Here is a 20,089-nt window from a genome sequence, read left to right on the forward strand (position 1 = left end):
CAAATCAAGAATCAATAAAAACAACATATTTCTCCTCTCTTTTATTTTATATTTTAGTTTTATGTTTTTACTATTCTTGCAATGATTTATGGCTAAACCTCCATAAGAGAGGTCGGGGAAGTCAGAGCAAAATAATCATGAATAGATGATCTATGTTTTATCCATCCATATGTTTAACTGTTATACATGATTTTATTTTGATTGATAGTTAGTAAAAACTATTTTGGATTGACATGAGTTTTGATGATTTAAACTTAGATTAGGTCAAGTTAAATCATACTTAGTTTTTGATAGTTTAAGTTAGATCTTCATAATTTATTGATTTAAAAGTAATCATAACGTTCTAGAGAATATTTGTGCTTCTATCATATTAATTTTCCGATTTACAACATTAGATTGAGATAATGATTCAAACATAGCTAATCTTTTCTATGATTGTTGATTTTGGTGAATTCGACTAATCTAAATCTTTTTACATTGTGATCTCATCTTTTGCTATTTTTACTATTTTTAATTAGTTCAAACCTTACATGTTTGTTTTAAATTGGTTACTTCTCTAATCGCTTTTAGTTAGAATATTCGAATCAACAAAGTCTTTGTGGATCGTCTCTTTGCTTACCAAGGTGTTATTATTTTGTTCTTTATTTATTTTATGTAGCAATATGCGACAAACACAATCCTGTAGCACATTTTCAAAGGATGAGAGAGAGGTATTTAAAAAGAAAAAATACCATCTCAACCTCTTGTGATTATAACTTAACTCTGATTTAAAAAAAAAAAAAAGAAAAAAGAAAAAGAAAAAATCAAAAAACAAGTTTTTTTATACAAGTCCATGTCTTTAAAAATGAATGACTACTGAACTCCCCAGATTTTAAGTGTGAGATCTAATTTTATTGTTGATGTGGTGCTCTTTCAACTGTTTAAAGTGTGCTACATGGTTGCCACAAGAATCACGTGCTACAAAGGATCCGGTTCCCTCCAAAATCGAATTCCGACAACTCTCACCAACAGCCACGTCATCATAACATTTACTACATCATGACTAGTACTTATAATAGAATATGAGTTTTTTTTTTTGTCACCTATGTTGTAAATTAGTAATAGTTAAATTCTAAAAGTTGATTTGAAGTAGAATTTTGTTAATATTAGAAGGCTGGAGATGTTCTTTATTTAGAATTGTAGATAAGTAAGGCAAGTTATTTTATTAATCATAGACATTAAGCATAAAGGAAGCATATCGATATTCTTTTTCAAAAATACTTAAAGTTCTCTTGAGGTTTTTGAGTTTCGCTTTTCTTTAGCTATTTTTGAAGAGTCATATCTATTAATTGATACTTTTACATATACCCATATTTTTCCTTATTTCACCTAGATTTGGACTCTCTAAATAGTAGAGAACACTCGTAAAAAGTTTTAATAAAAAAAAAAAAAAAACCATAACTTTTTCAGTTTTTTTTTTTTTTAGTAGGGCCCATCCACTAATTATTTCCCCTTGATGAAAACTAGTCAATTCTGATTTATGAACACCCAAGCCGGACTCATCTTTGCGGAATCCACATCAGACTCTAGATGGCATCTATTTGTCCTTTCTATATGGAAAATGTGATCCATATCCATATCTAAGTTCTGAATCTCTAGGAAACTTTTACATTTCTCTTCCAATCTCAACCGTTTGTTTCACGCCAATAATTATTCGATGAGAAAGATAATAAGAAGGATAGTTTATTGTCACATTCAACAGTGGACTGGAGCGGAGTCAACGGAAAATGAAAATGAGATCGAAAGTTTATCATCTTTTGTTTCTCTTTTATCTATCTTTCTTTTCATCATCATCATCATCATCATCATCAAAAGCAAATGCAAATGCAAAGGGAGAAGTAAGAATCGGGTATGGTTACACAATCAGATCAATCAAAGTGAATCCATCTGGAAAATCGTTGACTGCTAATCTCAGACTTATAAAGAATTCATCCATCTTTGGACCTGATGTTCAATATCTCGATCTTCTAGCCAGGTAAGAACACCCACCATTAACTTTTTTTCTTATTGTAAATTTGATTTACTTTGGTGAAATTTTGGTAATTTAGTTGAAAATTTGAAATAGAAAGCTTTTAAAAATAGTTCCACATCGAGATGTAAACAAAATTCAACCAAATCAACTGGATTTTTTTCTTCTTATTTTTCTAATAAAAATAATTATTTTTTAATTACTAAAGTATTTATTAGTAATACCATTGCAAAATTTTCTAATCTTTAGGTTTACCCTTCGAAAATTAATACATGATTAATTTTAGAGAGCTTCTATTGCCACCCCAACTTTTGCAATCGCCACCCTAACCGTGTGCAATTCCTTGGTGATTTAGATAGGAATTGGTGTGGCAATAGCAGCTCTCTAAGTTTTCCCCTTCATGGTAAGTCAATACTCAATAACCCTTTGTCTCCATGAATTAATGGATTTTTAAATTTATTTAAATTTTGATTAATTTAAGTTTTTAAGAATATTTTAAATTAAATTTTCCACCTTAATTCATAAAAACTGACAGCTGACTTTCGGTCAATGGATAAGAGAGTTGCTAGTAGCACCCCAACTTTTACTTACTACACCCAATTAAATTTAAAAGAAAAAAAATCAATGGCTTAGAATAAGTTAAAGTTGGGGTGCCAATTATAGAAACTCTTTCCTTACTTTCTTTAATTAATTTTTTTCTTTTTCTATTTGTTAAATTTGGGATTTATATGAGCTTAATCCTAATTGTAATCAGCATCTCTGAAGTTGTTTGACTGTGTTATCATGGTTTTTAATGTTATGTGATAACTTGAACCAAACTGTTGTAATGTTGGAATGATGCATGCATTTTAATCTTTAATTAAAGTGTGATAAATAATTTAAGAATTGGGGTGTAATAAGTAAAATTTGGGATGCTTATAGAAGCTCTTAAGGATAAACCTAATCTTCCATTTTGCAACAAGGCAAAGTAAATATCGACAATTTTGAATATATATATATATATATTAATAAAAAATAAAACTAATCTCATATTATATTCAATTATCTATTTGAATAAAAAATTATGTATATTAACTAATGCACATGTATCAAAAGGAGGTTTATTTGTAATCTAAAATATTGATGGGAGGGTCATTATAGATTAGATAGTAAAGAAATGATATTTTTATAATTTTGAAAACTAAGCAACACTTTGGTAGAATCTTAAAATGCAAATATCCTCTTCTTCTACCTTGCTATCCTTCATCCTTCCTTTTTTTCTTTCCGTATCCATCCTTCAGATGATATTTTTCCTCTATATCTCTTCTCAGAGGTGGTTTTGTTAATTTATAGAGGATTTGGGTCAAGAGAATTGAAAATTGTTCAAAGTCCGAAAGACTCTGGAATTTCAAAATTTTAAATTATTTTGAAATCAGGAAGATACACAAATGTTTGTCAATGATTGACGTTACTATTTGTGAATAGTAACTAACATGTGAGTAAATAGTAAATACCATTCATCGCGTGACTTTGTGACTTTTAACACTTGAGTGAACAATAAACACTATTCATTGCATGACATACTTTTCGCATACATATAGACTTTTTGAGATACTTATATATATTAAACACATTAAATATATATCAGAAGTGAAAGTGTTCTTTGTCTTCGTTGTTTGAGATGCTTTGATGAGAATCTAAAGAGGACTGTGCTAATATCGATTCTTTAATAGAGATTGAATCTTTGAGATATTGTAGTTCATTTGAGATTTTTTGCATTTTTTTGATGGCTAGTACAAAGTCTTGAGGAGAAATTATTGTAGACGATGATGCTGGAATTACTGCAAAGGAGACTGTAGCTTGTGCGTACGATTTTATTTAGGCCTTTAATAACTTTGGAAATTTTGATGGAGACAATTTCTTTTTAGGAGATTTAGGAATTATCTGTTTTGATCATATTTGTCTCACCATTTCACATAAATGGTTTGGAAAAAGGTAGGGAAACAATCCAACAGTTCTTTTGAATAATGTCATTTGAAAATCCATAGACAACTGGTATAAGCAAAGTAGAGCATATTTAATAGTTCATTTTTTAAACTTTAAATCTATTGTTGTTTAGGAAATCTTCAAACTGAGAAATTTGACCGTTAGGAAGGATATCATGAATGGTCCCAAAATATTGCCACCATGGTGAATAAGACTAGTATGGTATTTGATTGTTAAGTTTTTGACAAAATTGTAAAAATCAAGAATGAGATCCTTTGGAATTTTGTATGAGAAGAATAAATTCCCATGAATATTAATAATCCCAATAGGTGTAAGGGATTTGCTAATTTTTAGGAAATTTAACATATTTGGAGGTCCAAAAGGATGTTCCCCATTCATAAGATGAAATAATCTTTTGAATTTTGAATTTTTAATATGCAATCTCACCTTCTTGATCAAGGTTGTGAGATATTATTGTACTTTGAGATTGGATTAAAATGGCTTCATAGAAATTTGACGAAAGATTTGACTGTCTTAGATTAAAGAGATGTTTTCCAAGAAACAATTGACTTTGGATGTGAGATGAAGTCATAAATTCAAATTACTTTGGAGATAGGGTAAAAATTGCTTGATTGGTTTTGTGAATATATTCTAATTTTGGAGAGATCGAAGAAAATGAAAAGGAGAAATTTGGATTTCTATAGGAATTTTCTCCTTACCTTTCGATTTGTTTTGGCTTTTTGAGGCTTTTGAAGAAATTCTATATCAATTTAAGAAATATTCTCAATTCTCAATTTAGCAAAGATCCTGTAATTTCGTATCAGAGTCAAGTTTCAAAAGTTACCCAGAAGAGTCTGTATTATTTCAAAAGAAGGTATATTTCAAATTTTATTCACATCTTATTTGAATTTGTACAAATTCTATTGTCAAAATACAGAGTACTATATCCAAAGGTAGGTCAAAGGCAATCAAGTTTGTCATGATTTTAAAGGTATCACCCTGAGCAAAAAATGTGTCAAGAACCCAAGAATCCGCCTTTATATCGGTTTTATTTTTTATTTAAATTGTATACTCTATTTTCTCTTAATTATTTTAAATTTTTTTCATTAAAGTAGGTTAATTTAAAAAATCTTTAGATCTAGGTTCGAGGTTTCCTAATCGGGTAGTAAAACTCACAGACAGTGTTACCGTAAGACGAATAGTAAATCCTGGACCAACCACTAGAACGAAGATATTTAAAATTCAACTTGTTAGAGTATAAATAATTTAAAATCTTTTAAAAGAAAACTACAAGTAGACAATACCTCCTCAACAGACCTAATCAAAATAATTTCAATCAAACAAAATGATGAAATTTCATATAAAACTATTGAACAATTAATAAAAAAATTGGACAATTCCTAGAGTCCCTACAAATTAAAATTAAGAAATGACTATATAATAAATACAATAGAGCAATCTATGTCAATTTCTAGAAAAATAGAAAATATTTTTTTACTTCCACAAAATTTATTGGAAAAACTTCAAAATAAAAAAATATAATTATATCCATTTTGGTTTTATCCAAGTAGCAATAGTACCCCTTCCTAGATAAGACCTTAATACTTTTACCATAACTCATGTAAGAGACCGAAGAAACATAAAATTTCCAGATCAATTAATAGGAATGATTCAAGTGCAAACATGATGGTCTTATTTTTTTTTTAATTGCTTTCCAAATTTCTTTGTCTCTTTAACAGATCAAACTATTTCAAAATCCTTAACCCTAAGAGTTCAAACCAAAGGGTTTAATATGTTAAATGTTGAAAACATCACAGTAATTTATAGAATTTACTATAAATGTATGATGTCCTTAATTCGTAACATAACATATCAAAATCAAACAAAAAGATTGACTACACTATTTTTAACAAATTTTAGAAATATTGTAATAACTCCAAAACAAATTCAATGGGATACCGTTGAGCTAAATATTATTGAACATTCTGATGATAGTATTGAAATTAATATTGATACAGTAAATCAAAATAACTACATTGTATTCAGACCATCAACAAGTTCATCCTCTCGAAAACCATTTAATCAAATGACCAACAAAGCATATAATACTGTTTCAACTCATATTTCTTATCATGTTTATCCAAAACATAAAGAAGTTGAAACTGAATACAATCGTATTGAGTGTGATTTCGGTAGTCCATCCAAACAAGTTAATATGATTTGTTTTGAAAATAAAAAAGTTTACAATAAATAAAGAATTGTTAAAAGTTGATATCCTAAAAAATCCGCCACACAAATGATTTTTTAAAAACTTTTCTCGAATGGAACAAAAGAAGATTAAAGAAAAATGGTTTGATGAGATGGCTAAAAAACAAATTTATATTTCATTATTTACATAGTTAAAAATCCAAACAAATTTAAAATTGTCTCATTCAATAAATATGTTAAAACAAAAAATACAAATATGAGAAATGATAAAAAATGAGAAAATTGAATCACAATTTCCTCTTTTTAGAGATATAAAAGCAATTAGTTTAATAACGACACTTTTTAAATCTGAATCTCAATTTCAAAAGGAAATTCCTTGTACACAAAAAGATATAGCTCATCTAGTTAAACAAAATAATTATACTAACACCTATCTTCATCAATTAGGACAACAAATAAGATCATTATTAAATAAACCTAACATAAAAATCATAGGAGAATCATCAACAATTAAATAAAATATTCAAAATCATTTTCATCTTCAAAAGGAATTAACCTCAATAGAAACTTCATCTGTTTTGGAAGAAATAATCAAAAGAATTCAAAGATATTTAAAAATAATTATTTTGTCAGAACAATCAAGAGAAAAACCAGAACAAGGAAATTCTTCTGAGTCCTTTTTTACGATTTCTTCTAATAATAAAAATATAGAATCTCAATTTATTAATGACAAAAAAAAATATTTCAAGTTAAGAAACTCAAAAAATCAAACTATCTTCAACCATGATCAAATTTCTACTAAAAAATAAAGTATTATTATCGATGACCAACACTAATTGATGTCCAATTTGAAGAGAAACTAAATCCAACAAAACATTATAATGTGAATGAACTCTACAAATGGAAGAACATAGATGGATTCACTGATTATCAAATAATGAACACTCTCTTTCAAATGATTGTGTTTGCAAATACGTGTAACCGTTATAATTTATTAGAACCCATACTACAAGACCATTGTAGGCGGGTTTACTGGTCAACTCTACGGATGGTGGAACAATATGTTAAACTAAGCCTAAAGAGATAGTATTCTTGATCACGTCAAATTAGATGAAGATGGCAGTCCTAAGTTAGATGATAAAGGAAATCAAATTCCAGATCCCTTTCTTTCAAACATTCTCTATATTTTTAATGGTAGATTTGATGATTTAGGACAAAAAGATCGAGAAATCTTAATGAGTCTTAAATATCCAACTTTAATTGATTTTAGATGGTATAAATATATTTTCTTAGCCAAACTTTATCAAATACTTGGATGTAATGATCTTTTCTGAAAAAAAAAAAAAAAAGTTTATATCTAGTCTACCACCATTATTTGCTGAAAAGATTTGATAAAATTTCAAAGGCAATTCTGATAGCATCAAATATACCCAGTTCACCTTTGGTGTACTTATACAAAGAGTTAATATGATAGGTCTAAAGTTTTGCTCAGACTTAAAGCTTAAAAAGCAAATAGAAAAAATATCTCGTAAAAAATTAGGAGACTTTTGCTATCAATTTGGAAAAGAAATATTTCTAGCACCCTTTGTAAAAATAAGACAAAAACAAAAAAACCAATAATTTTGAAGAAAACATCATCATATTCTCCTAAAAAATTCTCAAGAAAATATTCAAAAGGAAAATCAAATCCTAGTTCTAATAAAATAAAAGTAAAAAAATAGAAAAAGAATCCAAATCAATTATCTGCTATAAATGTCGAACACTTGGCCATGGAGCAATCCTAAAAGTTTTAATAAAAAAGTTAATGAAGTACAATTGTCTTCTTTTGAAGAATCCCATTCTTCCTCAGAAGATAATTGTGAGTTCCCTTAACATCTAGACTCAATCTCATCCTCATCATCTTCAATAAATATACTTCAACTAAATATTTTAACAGAAAACGAAAAATTATTGTTAAAAATATTAGATGAAATTCCTGATAAAGACCAACGCAATTAACATTTGATACAAATATTAGAAAATCAAAAAAATCAAAATAAACATTTCTCAGAAAAAATTCCAACTCCTACTTCAACTCCCATATATTCACTAAGAGATATTTATTCAAAATTCAATTAAATTCCTTCAAAAGAAACTACCTCTTTAGTCATTCTCTCTAATTTATAACAACAAATTAATCTATTAAAGGAAGAAATTAGAATCTTAAAAGAGCAAGTAGCAAAATTAAAAATGATATTTGATCACCAAGCTGATTCAGATAAACTTTCTGATCCTAAAGATCAAAACAATCAATTTCTTAATGCTATAATCTAATTTACCTATTAAAAATGGTATACTTCAATTACAATTAAAACTCAAATTTTTTTCAAAAATTCATCGCTCTTATTGATTCTGGAGCCAATATTAATTGCATTAGAGAAGACTTGATTCCTCTTTCTCTGCAAGCCAACACAAACATCTTTATCAATGACTACTAGTAAACTTATTTATCTTAAATAAAAAATAACAGATTCCTTTGTTTGTAAACAAAAGATTTGCCTCCTAGATCCTTTTCTTGTTGTCCCAGCCTTACAACAAGAAGTAATACTTAACACTCATTTTCTCAATCAAATCCAACCATTAGTAATGACCCCACAAGGGATCCTCTATAAGCTTGGAAATGAAAAAGTTCTCTTTAACTTCATATCTCCTTTTACATTTGGACAAGTTGATCTTTTAATAAATTTAATTCAATAAAAAAAAAAAAAACAACTAAACTTTGTCAACCAAGAAAAAATATTTCAAAAATACAATAAGATATCAATTCTCCAAAAATACAAACAAAGATAAATTTTTTGAAAAACAATTAATACAAACTTCTTGTTTTGATATTCCCAGTGCTTTTTGGCATAGGAAAACTCATCAAGTTGCTCTTCCCTATATTTCATCTTTTAATGAAAAAATATTCCTACAAAAGCTTGATCAATTCAAATGAATTCTAGGTACCTAGAATTATGTCAAAAAAAAAAAAAAAAAAAAATTGAAGACCTTCTTGATAAGAAATTAATTAGAAGATCTAAATCTCCTTGGAGTTGTGGTACTTTTTATGTTGAAAATGCAATTAAACTAGAAAAAAGTGCTCCAAGACTTATAATATATTATAAATCCCTTAATAAAGTATTACAATCTATAAGATATCATGTTCCTAATAAACAGGACCTTATTGACCAACTCACCAATGCAAATGTTTTTTCAAAATTCGATCTAAAATCAGGATTTTAGCAAATGCAAATACAAGAGTCTGATAAATACAAAACTACCTTCATAGCTCATTTTGGACATTACGAGTGGAATGTAATGTCCTTTGGATTAAAAAATGTCCTAAATGAATTTTAAAATATAATGAATGACATATTTTCCAGTTATTCAAAATTTATCCTTGTCTGTATGGACGATATTCTCGTTTTTTTCTCAAAATATAGATGCCTACTAGAAACATCTTTATATATTTGTAAAAGTGATTTTAAAAAATGGACTTGTTATTTCCCAAAGGAAAATTAATTTATTTCAAACAAAAATACAGTTTCTAGAATTTTTCTTTGAAAATAAAACATATACACCTGTAAACCATGTGATACAATTTGTTGATAAATTTTCTAAAGAAATAACTGATAAGAAACAATTACAAAGATTTTTAAGAAGCCTTAATTATGTTCTCAATTTCATAAAAAATCTATAAAAAAAAAAAAAAACGCAAACTTCTCTTTGAATTTCTCATAAAGTCACAGAAGAATGAAAAAAAAAAAAGAAAAAGATATGAACAGCAAGCCATAGTTTAGCTATTCAAAAAATTAAACAAACTATCAAATTCTTACCTTGTTTACATATTCAAGATCTAGAATTATCCAAAATAATTCAAACAGATGCCTCTGAAATATGTTATAGAGGAATTTTGATCCAAAAAATACTAAAAAATGAAGAACAAATTGTTAGATATACCACGAGAATTTAGAATCCTTGTCAACAAAATTATTCAACAATTAGAAAAGAGATTCTAACAATTGTCGTAACAATTTTAAAATTTTAAAGTAACGTTTTAAACAAAAAATTATCATTAAAAGTTGATTGCAAATCTGTAAAAAGTATTTTAGAATAAGATGTCAAAATCCTTGCATCAAAACAAATTTTTGCCAGATGGTATGCCTTATAATTTTTGAATTTGATATAGAATTTATTCCTAATTTTCAAAATTGTCTTCTTGATTTTTTAACTAGAGAATTTCTTTAAAAGTCTCAATGAGTTCATCCAAAAGTCAAAATAAATCAAATGGTAAGGAGAAAATTTCTATAGAAATTCAAATTTCTCCTTCTCGATTTTCTCCGATCTCTCTAAAATTAGAATATATTTAAAAATCAGTTAAGCAATTTTTACCTTATCTCCAAAGAAATTTGAATTTATGACTGTATCTCAAATCCAAAGTCAATTGTTTCTTGAAAAACATCTCTTTAATCCAAGACAGTCAAATCTTTCGTCAAAATTCTATGAACCCATTTTAACCCAACCTCAAAATGCAATAATATCTCACACCCTTGATCAAGAAGGTGAGATTGCATATTAAAAATTTAAAATTCAAAAGATTATTTCATCTTATGAATGGGGGAGCCTCCAAATATGTTAAATCTCCTAATAATGAGCAAATCCCTTACACTTATTGGGATTATCAAAGTACTTGAGAATTTATTCTTCCCATACAAAATTCCAAAGAATCTTATTCGTGGTTACAATTTTGTCAAAAATTCAACAATCAAATATCATACTAGTCCTATTCATAATGGTGGCAATATTTTGGAGTCACTCTTGATATCCTCTAAAACGTTTAAATTCTTCAATTTAAAGATTTCTTCAACAACAATAGATTTAAATTGAAGAAATGAACTATAAAAATATGCTCTACCTTACTTACACAAGTTGTCCATGGATTTTCAAATGACATTATTCAAAAGAATCGTTAGATTATTTCCCTTCATTTTTCTGAAACACTTATGTGAAATAGTGAAACAAATATGGTCAAAACAAGGTAATTCTTGAATCTCTTAAAAATAAATTATCTCCATTAGAATTTTTGAAGTTATCAAAGGTCCAAACAAAATCGTATGCCTAAGCTATAGTCTTCTCTGCAACAACTCCAGCATCATCGCCTACAACAATTTCTTTTTAAGACTTTGCATTAGCCATCAGACAAATGCAAAAAATCTCAAACAAGCTACAATTTCTCAAAGATTCAATCTCTACTAAATGATTGATAACAACACAGTCCTCTTCAGATTTTCAACAAAGCATCTCAGACAACGAAAACGAAGAGTACTTCCACTTCTGATATATATTTAATATGTTTAATATGTATAAGTATCTCAAAAAATCTGTATGTAAAAAGTCTATATGCATGTGAAAAGTATGTCATGCGATGAATAGTGTTTACTGTTCACTCATGCGTTATAAGTCACAAAGTCATGCGATGAATAGTGTTTATTATTCACTCAGGCATTAGTTGCTATTAACAAATAGTAACGTTAATTATTAACAAACATTTGTGAATCTTCCGGATTTTAAAATAATTTAAATTTTTTTGAAATTCTAGAATCTTCCGGACTTCAAACAATTTTCAATTCTCTTAAACCAAATCCTCTATAAATCAACGAAATCACTTCTGAGAGGAGACAAAGAAATAATATCCTCTTCTTTTACTTCTCTATCATTTATCCTTTCTTCTTTCATTCCTTATCCATCCTTCATACCACCAAACTTTCCATACTTCATACGATCAAACCTTTGTCTTCTTCATACTATCATACTCCTTCCAAATATTCCAAGTACTTCCAATTTATCAAATATTCCCAATTTAGCGAATATTCTTAATTCCCATCAAATATTCTCAATTCCCAATTTAGCAAAGATCCTGTAATTTGGTATCAATGCGACGAATAGATTTTGCATTATTACAAGAGGAAATAACTTTTTTGATATTTTGACCAAAATGACCTTAATTATTTTAAATTTAAATAGAAAAGTAAAAGCATTTATAACCACTCAAAATTTGGTGTACAACCACCTTCTCTCATTATAATGGTAAAGATAATAAATTTAGTTAAGTGATTTAAATCATCAAAAATGGAATGACCTGAGAGAGTTAACTCAGTATCAGCTTGAAATACCGAGTTTCCAAAACATGGTTGCACTAAGATCCAGATTCCTTGGACTGGTTTTGGGACCAGGTAGTTTGGGCAATTTAGACACAGCCCTCCCGTTTAGGTGAACATTTGAGATGTCCATGTGTTCAAAATGGTGACAAGTCCCTTGATCTTGTATTCCCTAATAAACTTATGAAAAATGACCTAAATACCCTGAAGACATGACCTTGATTTTTCTTTGCAAAACCAATTTATCTTCTATCCTCTTGGTAAATGTTTTCAACCTACTCTGCAACCTCAAAATTTTATCTACTTCAACCTTCGAAACAAATTTACCATCTTCTTCACAACTTTAAGAGTATATATATATATATATATATATACATAGGGCTCTCAACAGATCAGATTGTTACTAATTTATACTAATTCGATAAGGAATTTATTAGGCACAGGCCAAACCTGAACCTGATCAAATATGTTATTTTTAAGTTTGAACCTGATATAGTATGATATATATTGTTCCAGATCAATCCCAAAATTCATTATTTTTTAATTGAATTGGCCCTACTCATATCCCTTTTGGTTTAATAAAAGCATAAATAAAATAAAGTATCCACCATATGCTTTAATAAAAAAGTAATACATATTTATATATTTCAAACACTAACAAATCGGCTATTTATTGGATTGGATGATGGTTGATCCAATATTGATCTGAGAACTTATCAGATTGATTCATCATCGGACCATGTCTTTATCAAAATCCAAATCCTTTATCCTGACCATATTTATCAGATCGAAAAGGATCAGATTTTTTTATTCGATTCAATGCATTGAAAACTCTATATCTATACTTTTGACCTTAAAACCTTAAGAACAAGTTAGGATTTTTGAAGTAAAAGATGATGGAAATTTGGATATTAAAATTAAGAATGATCTAGAGGGACGAAGGTGAGGTTGAGAACAATGGATTGAAGCTTAAAGAGCTTAAAATGGGAGAGCTTTATTACGATTTTGAGAAGTAAAAATACATGGGTATTGAGTTCTTAAACATTGGGTAGGTTCATAATAATCAAGATTGAATTCGGAAATTATTTAGTGGGGATTTAGTTTGATTATTTTACAGAAGTTTTGTAAAATATTCAAGAAAATTTTGTGAGTTGTGTGTATTCGAGGTTCAAGGACATAAATGTTCCCATATTTGGTGAATAATCAATAAATCATCGACTCACTAATTTAATGGGTTGTTCCTTATTCGGAGAAGTTTACGAATTTTGTAATTATGATTAAGACTAACATTTAATAATCTTTCAATAATTGTTCCCTCCTTTTCTTTGCAGCTTTGAGACCAATAACAGATTGAGAATCAAAATAACTGATTCCAACAAACAAAGATGGGAAATCCCACAAGAAATCCTTCCTCACATTACATACCTCCCCCACAGATCCCTATCAGAAAACCACCAACCCATCTCTCAAAACTACTTCCTCTCCATCCCACAATCCGATCTCATCCTCACTCTCCACACCAACCCCTTCACATTCTCCATTACTCGTCACTCAAACAACGACACCCTCTTCGACACATCACCCAAAGTGTCAGATACCGACACCACCACACTCGTATTCAAAGACCAATACATACAGATATCATCATCACTTCCGGCTGATAGATCATCTATTTATGGCTTAGGAGAACATACAAAGTCGTCATTCCGTCTGACACACAACCAGACACTGACACTGTGGAATGCTGATATTGCTAGTGCTGATCTAGATGTGAATCTTTATGGGTCTCATCCGTTTTACATGGATGTGAGATCGAAGTGTGGAGATGGGAAAGGTTCTGCAGGGATGACTCATGGTGTGGTGTTGGTTAATAGTAATGGGATGGATATTGTTTATGAAGGATCTAAGATAAGTTATAAGGTTATTGGAGGTGTTCTTGATTTCTACTTCTTTGCTGGACCATCACCAAAATCTGTTATGCAGCAATATACAGAGCTCATTGGCTTGCCTACACCAATGCCTTATTGGTCCTTCGGTAAGCCGCCAAGATCTTTATTTATTTATATTTTTTTTTAAATTCTAGTTACTTTTAGCGAGTGATTACTTGCAAACCACCTTGAACTGATTGCATCCCATCACTTAAAATCTACATTCCACGTTTATTGACAGCCGAAAACATTGATCAGATGCCTTGTGAATGTAAAGTATAAAATTCTAAGTAGAAAGGAAAAAAAGTGATTTAACCATTGGATCCAAATTTTGAAGTTCAACGGCCTTTGATCAGGGAAAAAAAAATTTAAGATTTTTTTAAAAGAATCTGATCTAGGCCATGAACTATAGAATAGTAAGTGTTACATGACCACGTGGCAGACCATTAATTTGAGCATATCAAATCTCTGTAAGGGTGGTAGTATGACTAAGTTTGGAGCCGATCCTCTGTGGTACTTCTTCCCTGTAGTACCCTGTAGTACCCTGTAGTACTCTTTCAACAGTGGTGATCTCAGGCTGAAAATTAATATCTAAACCATCAGCCATGTAGTGATTATGGTTTGTATCAGGTTTGAATTTTTTTTAAACAAAACTCTCTTTTTTATGTCTTGCCGATTGGATTGAAATTGAATGGTTGTTGAACTCCAACAATTCAACAAAGGGATTTTGGTAGTGCGTTCTCAACCGTCTAACCGAACTACATGGTACTGCAGGAAAGAAGCACCACAGAGGATCCTTCCCCGACTAAGTTATGCTACCATAACTCACATATATATATATATATATATATATATATCGTGCCAAACATTTTTCAATATATAGGCTAGAAGATTCAGAATGGGCTGATTTTTTGTGAGGATGATCTCTATAGTGAGGAGATCATCTTCACAAAAAATCAACCCATTCTGAAACTTCTAACCCTAGTTTACAAGTTGAAGAATCATGGACTGTCATTTAATTGTAAACAACTTTTGATGGGGTTAGAAGTTTCAGAATGGGCTGATTTTTTTGTGAGGATGATCTCACTATAAAGATCATCCTCACAAAAAATCAGCTCATTCCAAAACTTCTAGCCCATATATTGAAAAATGTTTGGCTCTCTTAAGGCCTCTGAAGGCTTCCCATTGTTTTAAGTGTGAATTAGACATTCCACTCCTGATTTTGGAGATTAGTTAAGATACCGGCGAGGTTTTCAAACTGATGGCATACTCCTCAACTTCTTCAATGAAAAGAATATTGGAAAATGACCAAGCCTTCAAAGTTTTGCCAAAAACCCTTTATTTTCAACCAAGATTCCGCCTTTCACCTCTTCAATCTGTTGGCCAAAAAATAAAATTTTTTTTGGAGGGTGGGGGGGAGCAAGATTTTGATGACATGTATATTTTGTTAGTCTCCAATAGAAGACCATGTTTGAATGGCTAAAAGGCCCTCTTGTTCCTTGTGACCCTTACTATATCATCTTCTGAAATCTACTGATAAACCACCAGGTATGTTTTCAGTGAGAAAATGATCTCAAAGGCTTATGCCATTGTAAAAAAATAAAAATAGACCATAACGATGAGGCCATACAAAATCAACATGTAGAGGCCGTCAACGCAGACTTCCCACACACTAAATTTGAACAAGTGACCAGCAACTCCATCTATGACAAATGCATGGGGAGTATCTTCTAATTCACATGAGCTCCGCATGAACAACTTTGTGATAGGAGAGAGGAATTTTGTATCTCAACATTACATTAGGTTTGCTTGAATTTACTTAATTATTCATGCGTTTTGTGGTTTTGTTTTATAGGATTTCACCAGTGCAGATATGGGTACAAAAACGTGTCTGATCTTGAGGGTGTGGTTGCTGGTTATGCCAAAGCTGGAATTCCTCTTGAAGTTATGTGGACAGATATCGATCACATGGACGGACATAAGGATTTCACTCTTGATCCTGTCAACTTTCCGGCAGACCAGATGAAGAAATTTGTTGATCGACTTCACCAGAATGGACAGAAATATGTGCTCATATTAGACCCTGGTAAGAAAAGAAACTTTGACTCCTAACTCGGCTGACTTGTTTGTTGCTTCAAAGGAATTTGAGTAGTCTACACAATGCAAGTTTTTAGCATGTGGTCAACTTTTGTAGCCTGGTTGCTTATGATTTGGCCCTTCATCACAGCAATGGTCACAAGAAATGGCATTTAAAAAAAAATGCATTTTTCTAACAATAAAACTAGTAAAAAAATTAACATTTTTAATAAAATATGATTTTTTTAATTAGTTGCATGTTTCAAAAGTTGTTTTTTTTTTTTTTTTGGTGGCTTGTGGTTCACTTTTATGGGGATGTGCAGTTGTGTATCAAAAGGAAAATCTATGGTTCTATGCACATCCACGTGAGGAGAGTTTGTCAGAGGGGGGAGTTAGAAAATCATGACTCTTTTCTTTTGGTCATTTTTTAAGAACTTTTTATTTACGTTTTAAACCTGTATTCTGACTTGGTAACTAATAGAGATAAGTAGTATTCATGTTGATATAATGTATCTCATGCACATTATTATAATCCATGCACCTTATCTCTATTAGTAACTATGATTACAACTACCATGCATGGTGGAGACTTCTTTCTCTAGTATCTGTGTAGAAAACCCTTACCTTATTCGGGGAGTTCCAAATAGAGATGTTCTGTTGCGTAACAACTTATTACTTTCAATATTCTTCCTCAGGTATCAGTGTGAATGACACATATGGAACATATATCCGAGGCATGAAAGCTGATATATTCATAAAACGTGATGGAACCCCTTACTTAGGTGAAGTGTGGCCGGGACCTGTCTACTTCCCCGATTTCCTAAATCCTAACACGGGAATCTACTGGGGTAATGAGATTGCACAATTCTGGAAGATTATCCCCTTTGATGGTCTCTGGCTGGACATGAATGAGATATCCAACTTCATTACCTCTGAACCCTCCCCTTCTTCTACCCTTGATAGCCCTCCCTATACTATCAACAATGCTGGAATCCAACGACCCATCAATAACAAAACCATCCCAGCAACAGCTCTTCACTCAGGTAATATAACTGAGTACAATGTCCACAACGTCTATGGCCTCCTAGAATGCAAAGCTACAAATACAGCTTTAGTTAAACTGATCCACAAAAGACCATTCATACTCTCCAGATCAACTTTTATTGGATCTGGAAAGTACACAGCACATTGGACTGGCGACAATGCTGCCACATGGGAGGACCTACAATATTCAATTCCATCTATTTTGAACTCTGGGTTATTTGGGATTCCAATGGTTGGAGCTGATATATGTGGATTTTCTGGAGACACAACTGAGGAGCTTTGTCGACGTTGGATTCAGGTAATGTTGGATTAACATTAATTTCTACAAGAAAAATAAAGTAAGATTTTTTTTTGCTTTAAATAAGTTGACATACTAAGTCCACATGCCAATCCTCACATTCTTCATTTTCTTGGTTATATTTCTTCCTTTATGATTGTTAGAATAATGTTTGATTTAGGTAATTAAATCATAGGGACTCACAAAGTGTTGCTTGTGTTATGAGATTGTGACTCACTAAACTTTATTTCAATGCAGCTTGGAGCATTTTATCCCTTTGCAAGAGATCACTCAGACATTCAATCAAGCCGACAAGAGCTTTATCTATGGGATTCTGTTACCAAATCAGCGAAGAAGTCACTTGGGCTCCGATACAGACTACTCCCCTACTTCTACACATTAATGTACAAAGCACACACTATTGGGACCCCCATTGCACGGCCACTTTTCTTCTCATTCCCTGATGATGTCCAAACCTATGGAATCAGCACACAGTTTTTAATCGGTGAAGGTGTAATGGTGTCTCCAGTATTGAAACCTGGAGTTGTTGCTGTTGAGGCATACTTCCCAACAGGAACTTGGTTTGATCTCTTCAACTATTCACAATCGGTGAGTGTAACATATGGGAATTACGTCAAACTCAATGCCCCATTTGACCATATAAATGTACACGTTCGGGAAGGGAATATTCTAGCCATGCAAGGAGAAGCCATGACGACACAAGCAGCCCGAATAACAGGATTCCATCTTTTGGTAGTAGTTGACAGTGGTGGTAAAGCCATTGGAGAAGTATTCATGGATGATGGTGAGGATGTAGAGATGGGTGGGGAAGGAGGGAGATGGAGTTTAGTGAAGTTTTTCAGCACAGTTGTAGGTAATGAGATCAAGATTGGATCAGAGGTGGTGAATGGGAGTTTTGCTGTGAGTCAGAAGTGGGTCATAGAAAAGGTGACTATCTTGGGTTTGAAAAAGAATGGTATGTTCAAAGGGTATATGTTGGATGTTAAGGGGACAAAATTGAATGGTGATTCAAGGATGAGAGTGAATTTGAATTGGAAGGGAACGTTTGGTATTGCAGAAATTACTGGACTGGCTTTGATTATTGGAGAAGAGTTTGATTTAAAGTTGCAAATCAGCTAATCAAAATCTTGTGTGCCATTTTCAAGATTTTGGAACTTAATAAGTGTCTACAAACCGGACCAAACCGATGTCTGATCAGGTTTAATCAGATTTTGTAATAAAATCGGTTCGCTTTAGTGAACCAATATAAATGAAGTAACTTATATTTAATCAGTCTTGGTGAATATTTTCTTTCTATCAATATAAATGGAGTAACTTAGGAGGTGTTTGATAACGATTGTAAAAGCGTTTTTTTTAAGCTTTTGCATCAATAAAACGCTTTTTTATCGTTGATTGTTGTTTAATAACAAGAATTGCATCATAAATTTACGTTTTTAAAAGCAAATATTAAAAACGGATGAAGGGTGCTTTTACCATTCATGTTTGTGGGAGAATCTATCACCGAAAAAACGGCTCGTGGGAAATTATTGAAATGTCCCTTTTACTCCGAACAAATTACAGCTCATATCCCCATCCAATTGTTACTGTCTTCTTCTCGACAGAACCTCACACAGCCCTAACCCTCAGACAACCCACCTTCAACAGCAGCCATTACCATTGACAATGTTAGCTCCGATCGACGACTCTCATCCTTCACGCCCTCTTTCACTCCATCACAACTTGATTTACATTTGGACCTTCGATCGGCAAACTGAAACTCAAGTTTCTCTCAAGCGAGTGATGATCAATCAAGGAAACAAACAATGATGATCTTCAAATGTAAGAAAAATCAAATCCATGGCGGAAAATTCCAAGAGATTTCTTAACGTTGAGCCATGGAGGTGCTTCTTCAAGAATTGACTGTGAATTCTGCTTTGATCTTGCCATGGGTGGTTGTAAGATCGCCGCTACTGCTTGTAGGATTGATCGATTGAAGTATCCATCTGAAGAAATCAATCAGTTGAGTTTGAGAACGACCTCATCCATGGAGGATTAATTTGAAGAATTCTAGAGTTAGGGCTATTGCTGTGGAGATCAACATAAGCGCTAAGGGGCCTATTGTTAATGCTTTGACAGTTAATGGTAATTTTATTTTTGCTTGATTTATTGGAAAGTGGGCAATTTTTTACTGTTTATCTAAGTTATTTACAAGATTATTTAGGGATAAACAGTTTTAGATTTGAGGTTCTATAATTGCTATGTTGAAATTGATAATTTTGGTTAGTTATTAGATATTGTGAAACTGTTTTGATTTGATACAAACAGTTAATTAGAAGCCTTTTTTACTTGAACTCTTCCTTGTGTTTCTTGAAATCAAATAGTTTTTAAAGTTATTAGAATCTTAACC

General features: G+C 31.1%; 1 protein-coding gene across 1 annotated transcript; it reads left to right on the plus strand.

The window, feature by feature from the left end:
• The first annotated feature begins 1,751 nt into the window (after positions 1-1,751).
• LOC147381209 (alpha-glucosidase-like) lies at positions 1,752-19,870 on the plus strand. The gene is made up of 5 exons (XM_086430723.1): positions 1,752-2,014; positions 13,689-14,392; positions 16,141-16,371; positions 17,057-17,703; positions 17,941-19,870. Exons 1-5 carry the CDS (start codon positions 1,767-1,769, stop codon positions 18,820-18,822), a joined length of 2,712 nt encoding a protein of 903 aa, XP_086286849.1. The 5' UTR covers positions 1,752-1,766; the 3' UTR covers positions 18,823-19,870.
• The last annotated feature ends 219 nt before the right edge of the window (positions 19,871-20,089 follow it).

Source organism: Akebia trifoliata, unplaced genomic scaffold (assembly GCF_017979445.1).
Source record: "Akebia trifoliata isolate Shusen 1 unplaced genomic scaffold, ASM1797944v1 Contig00618_ERROPOS100761, whole genome shotgun sequence".
Classification (NCBI taxonomy): Eukaryota; Viridiplantae; Streptophyta; class Magnoliopsida; order Ranunculales; family Lardizabalaceae; genus Akebia; species Akebia trifoliata.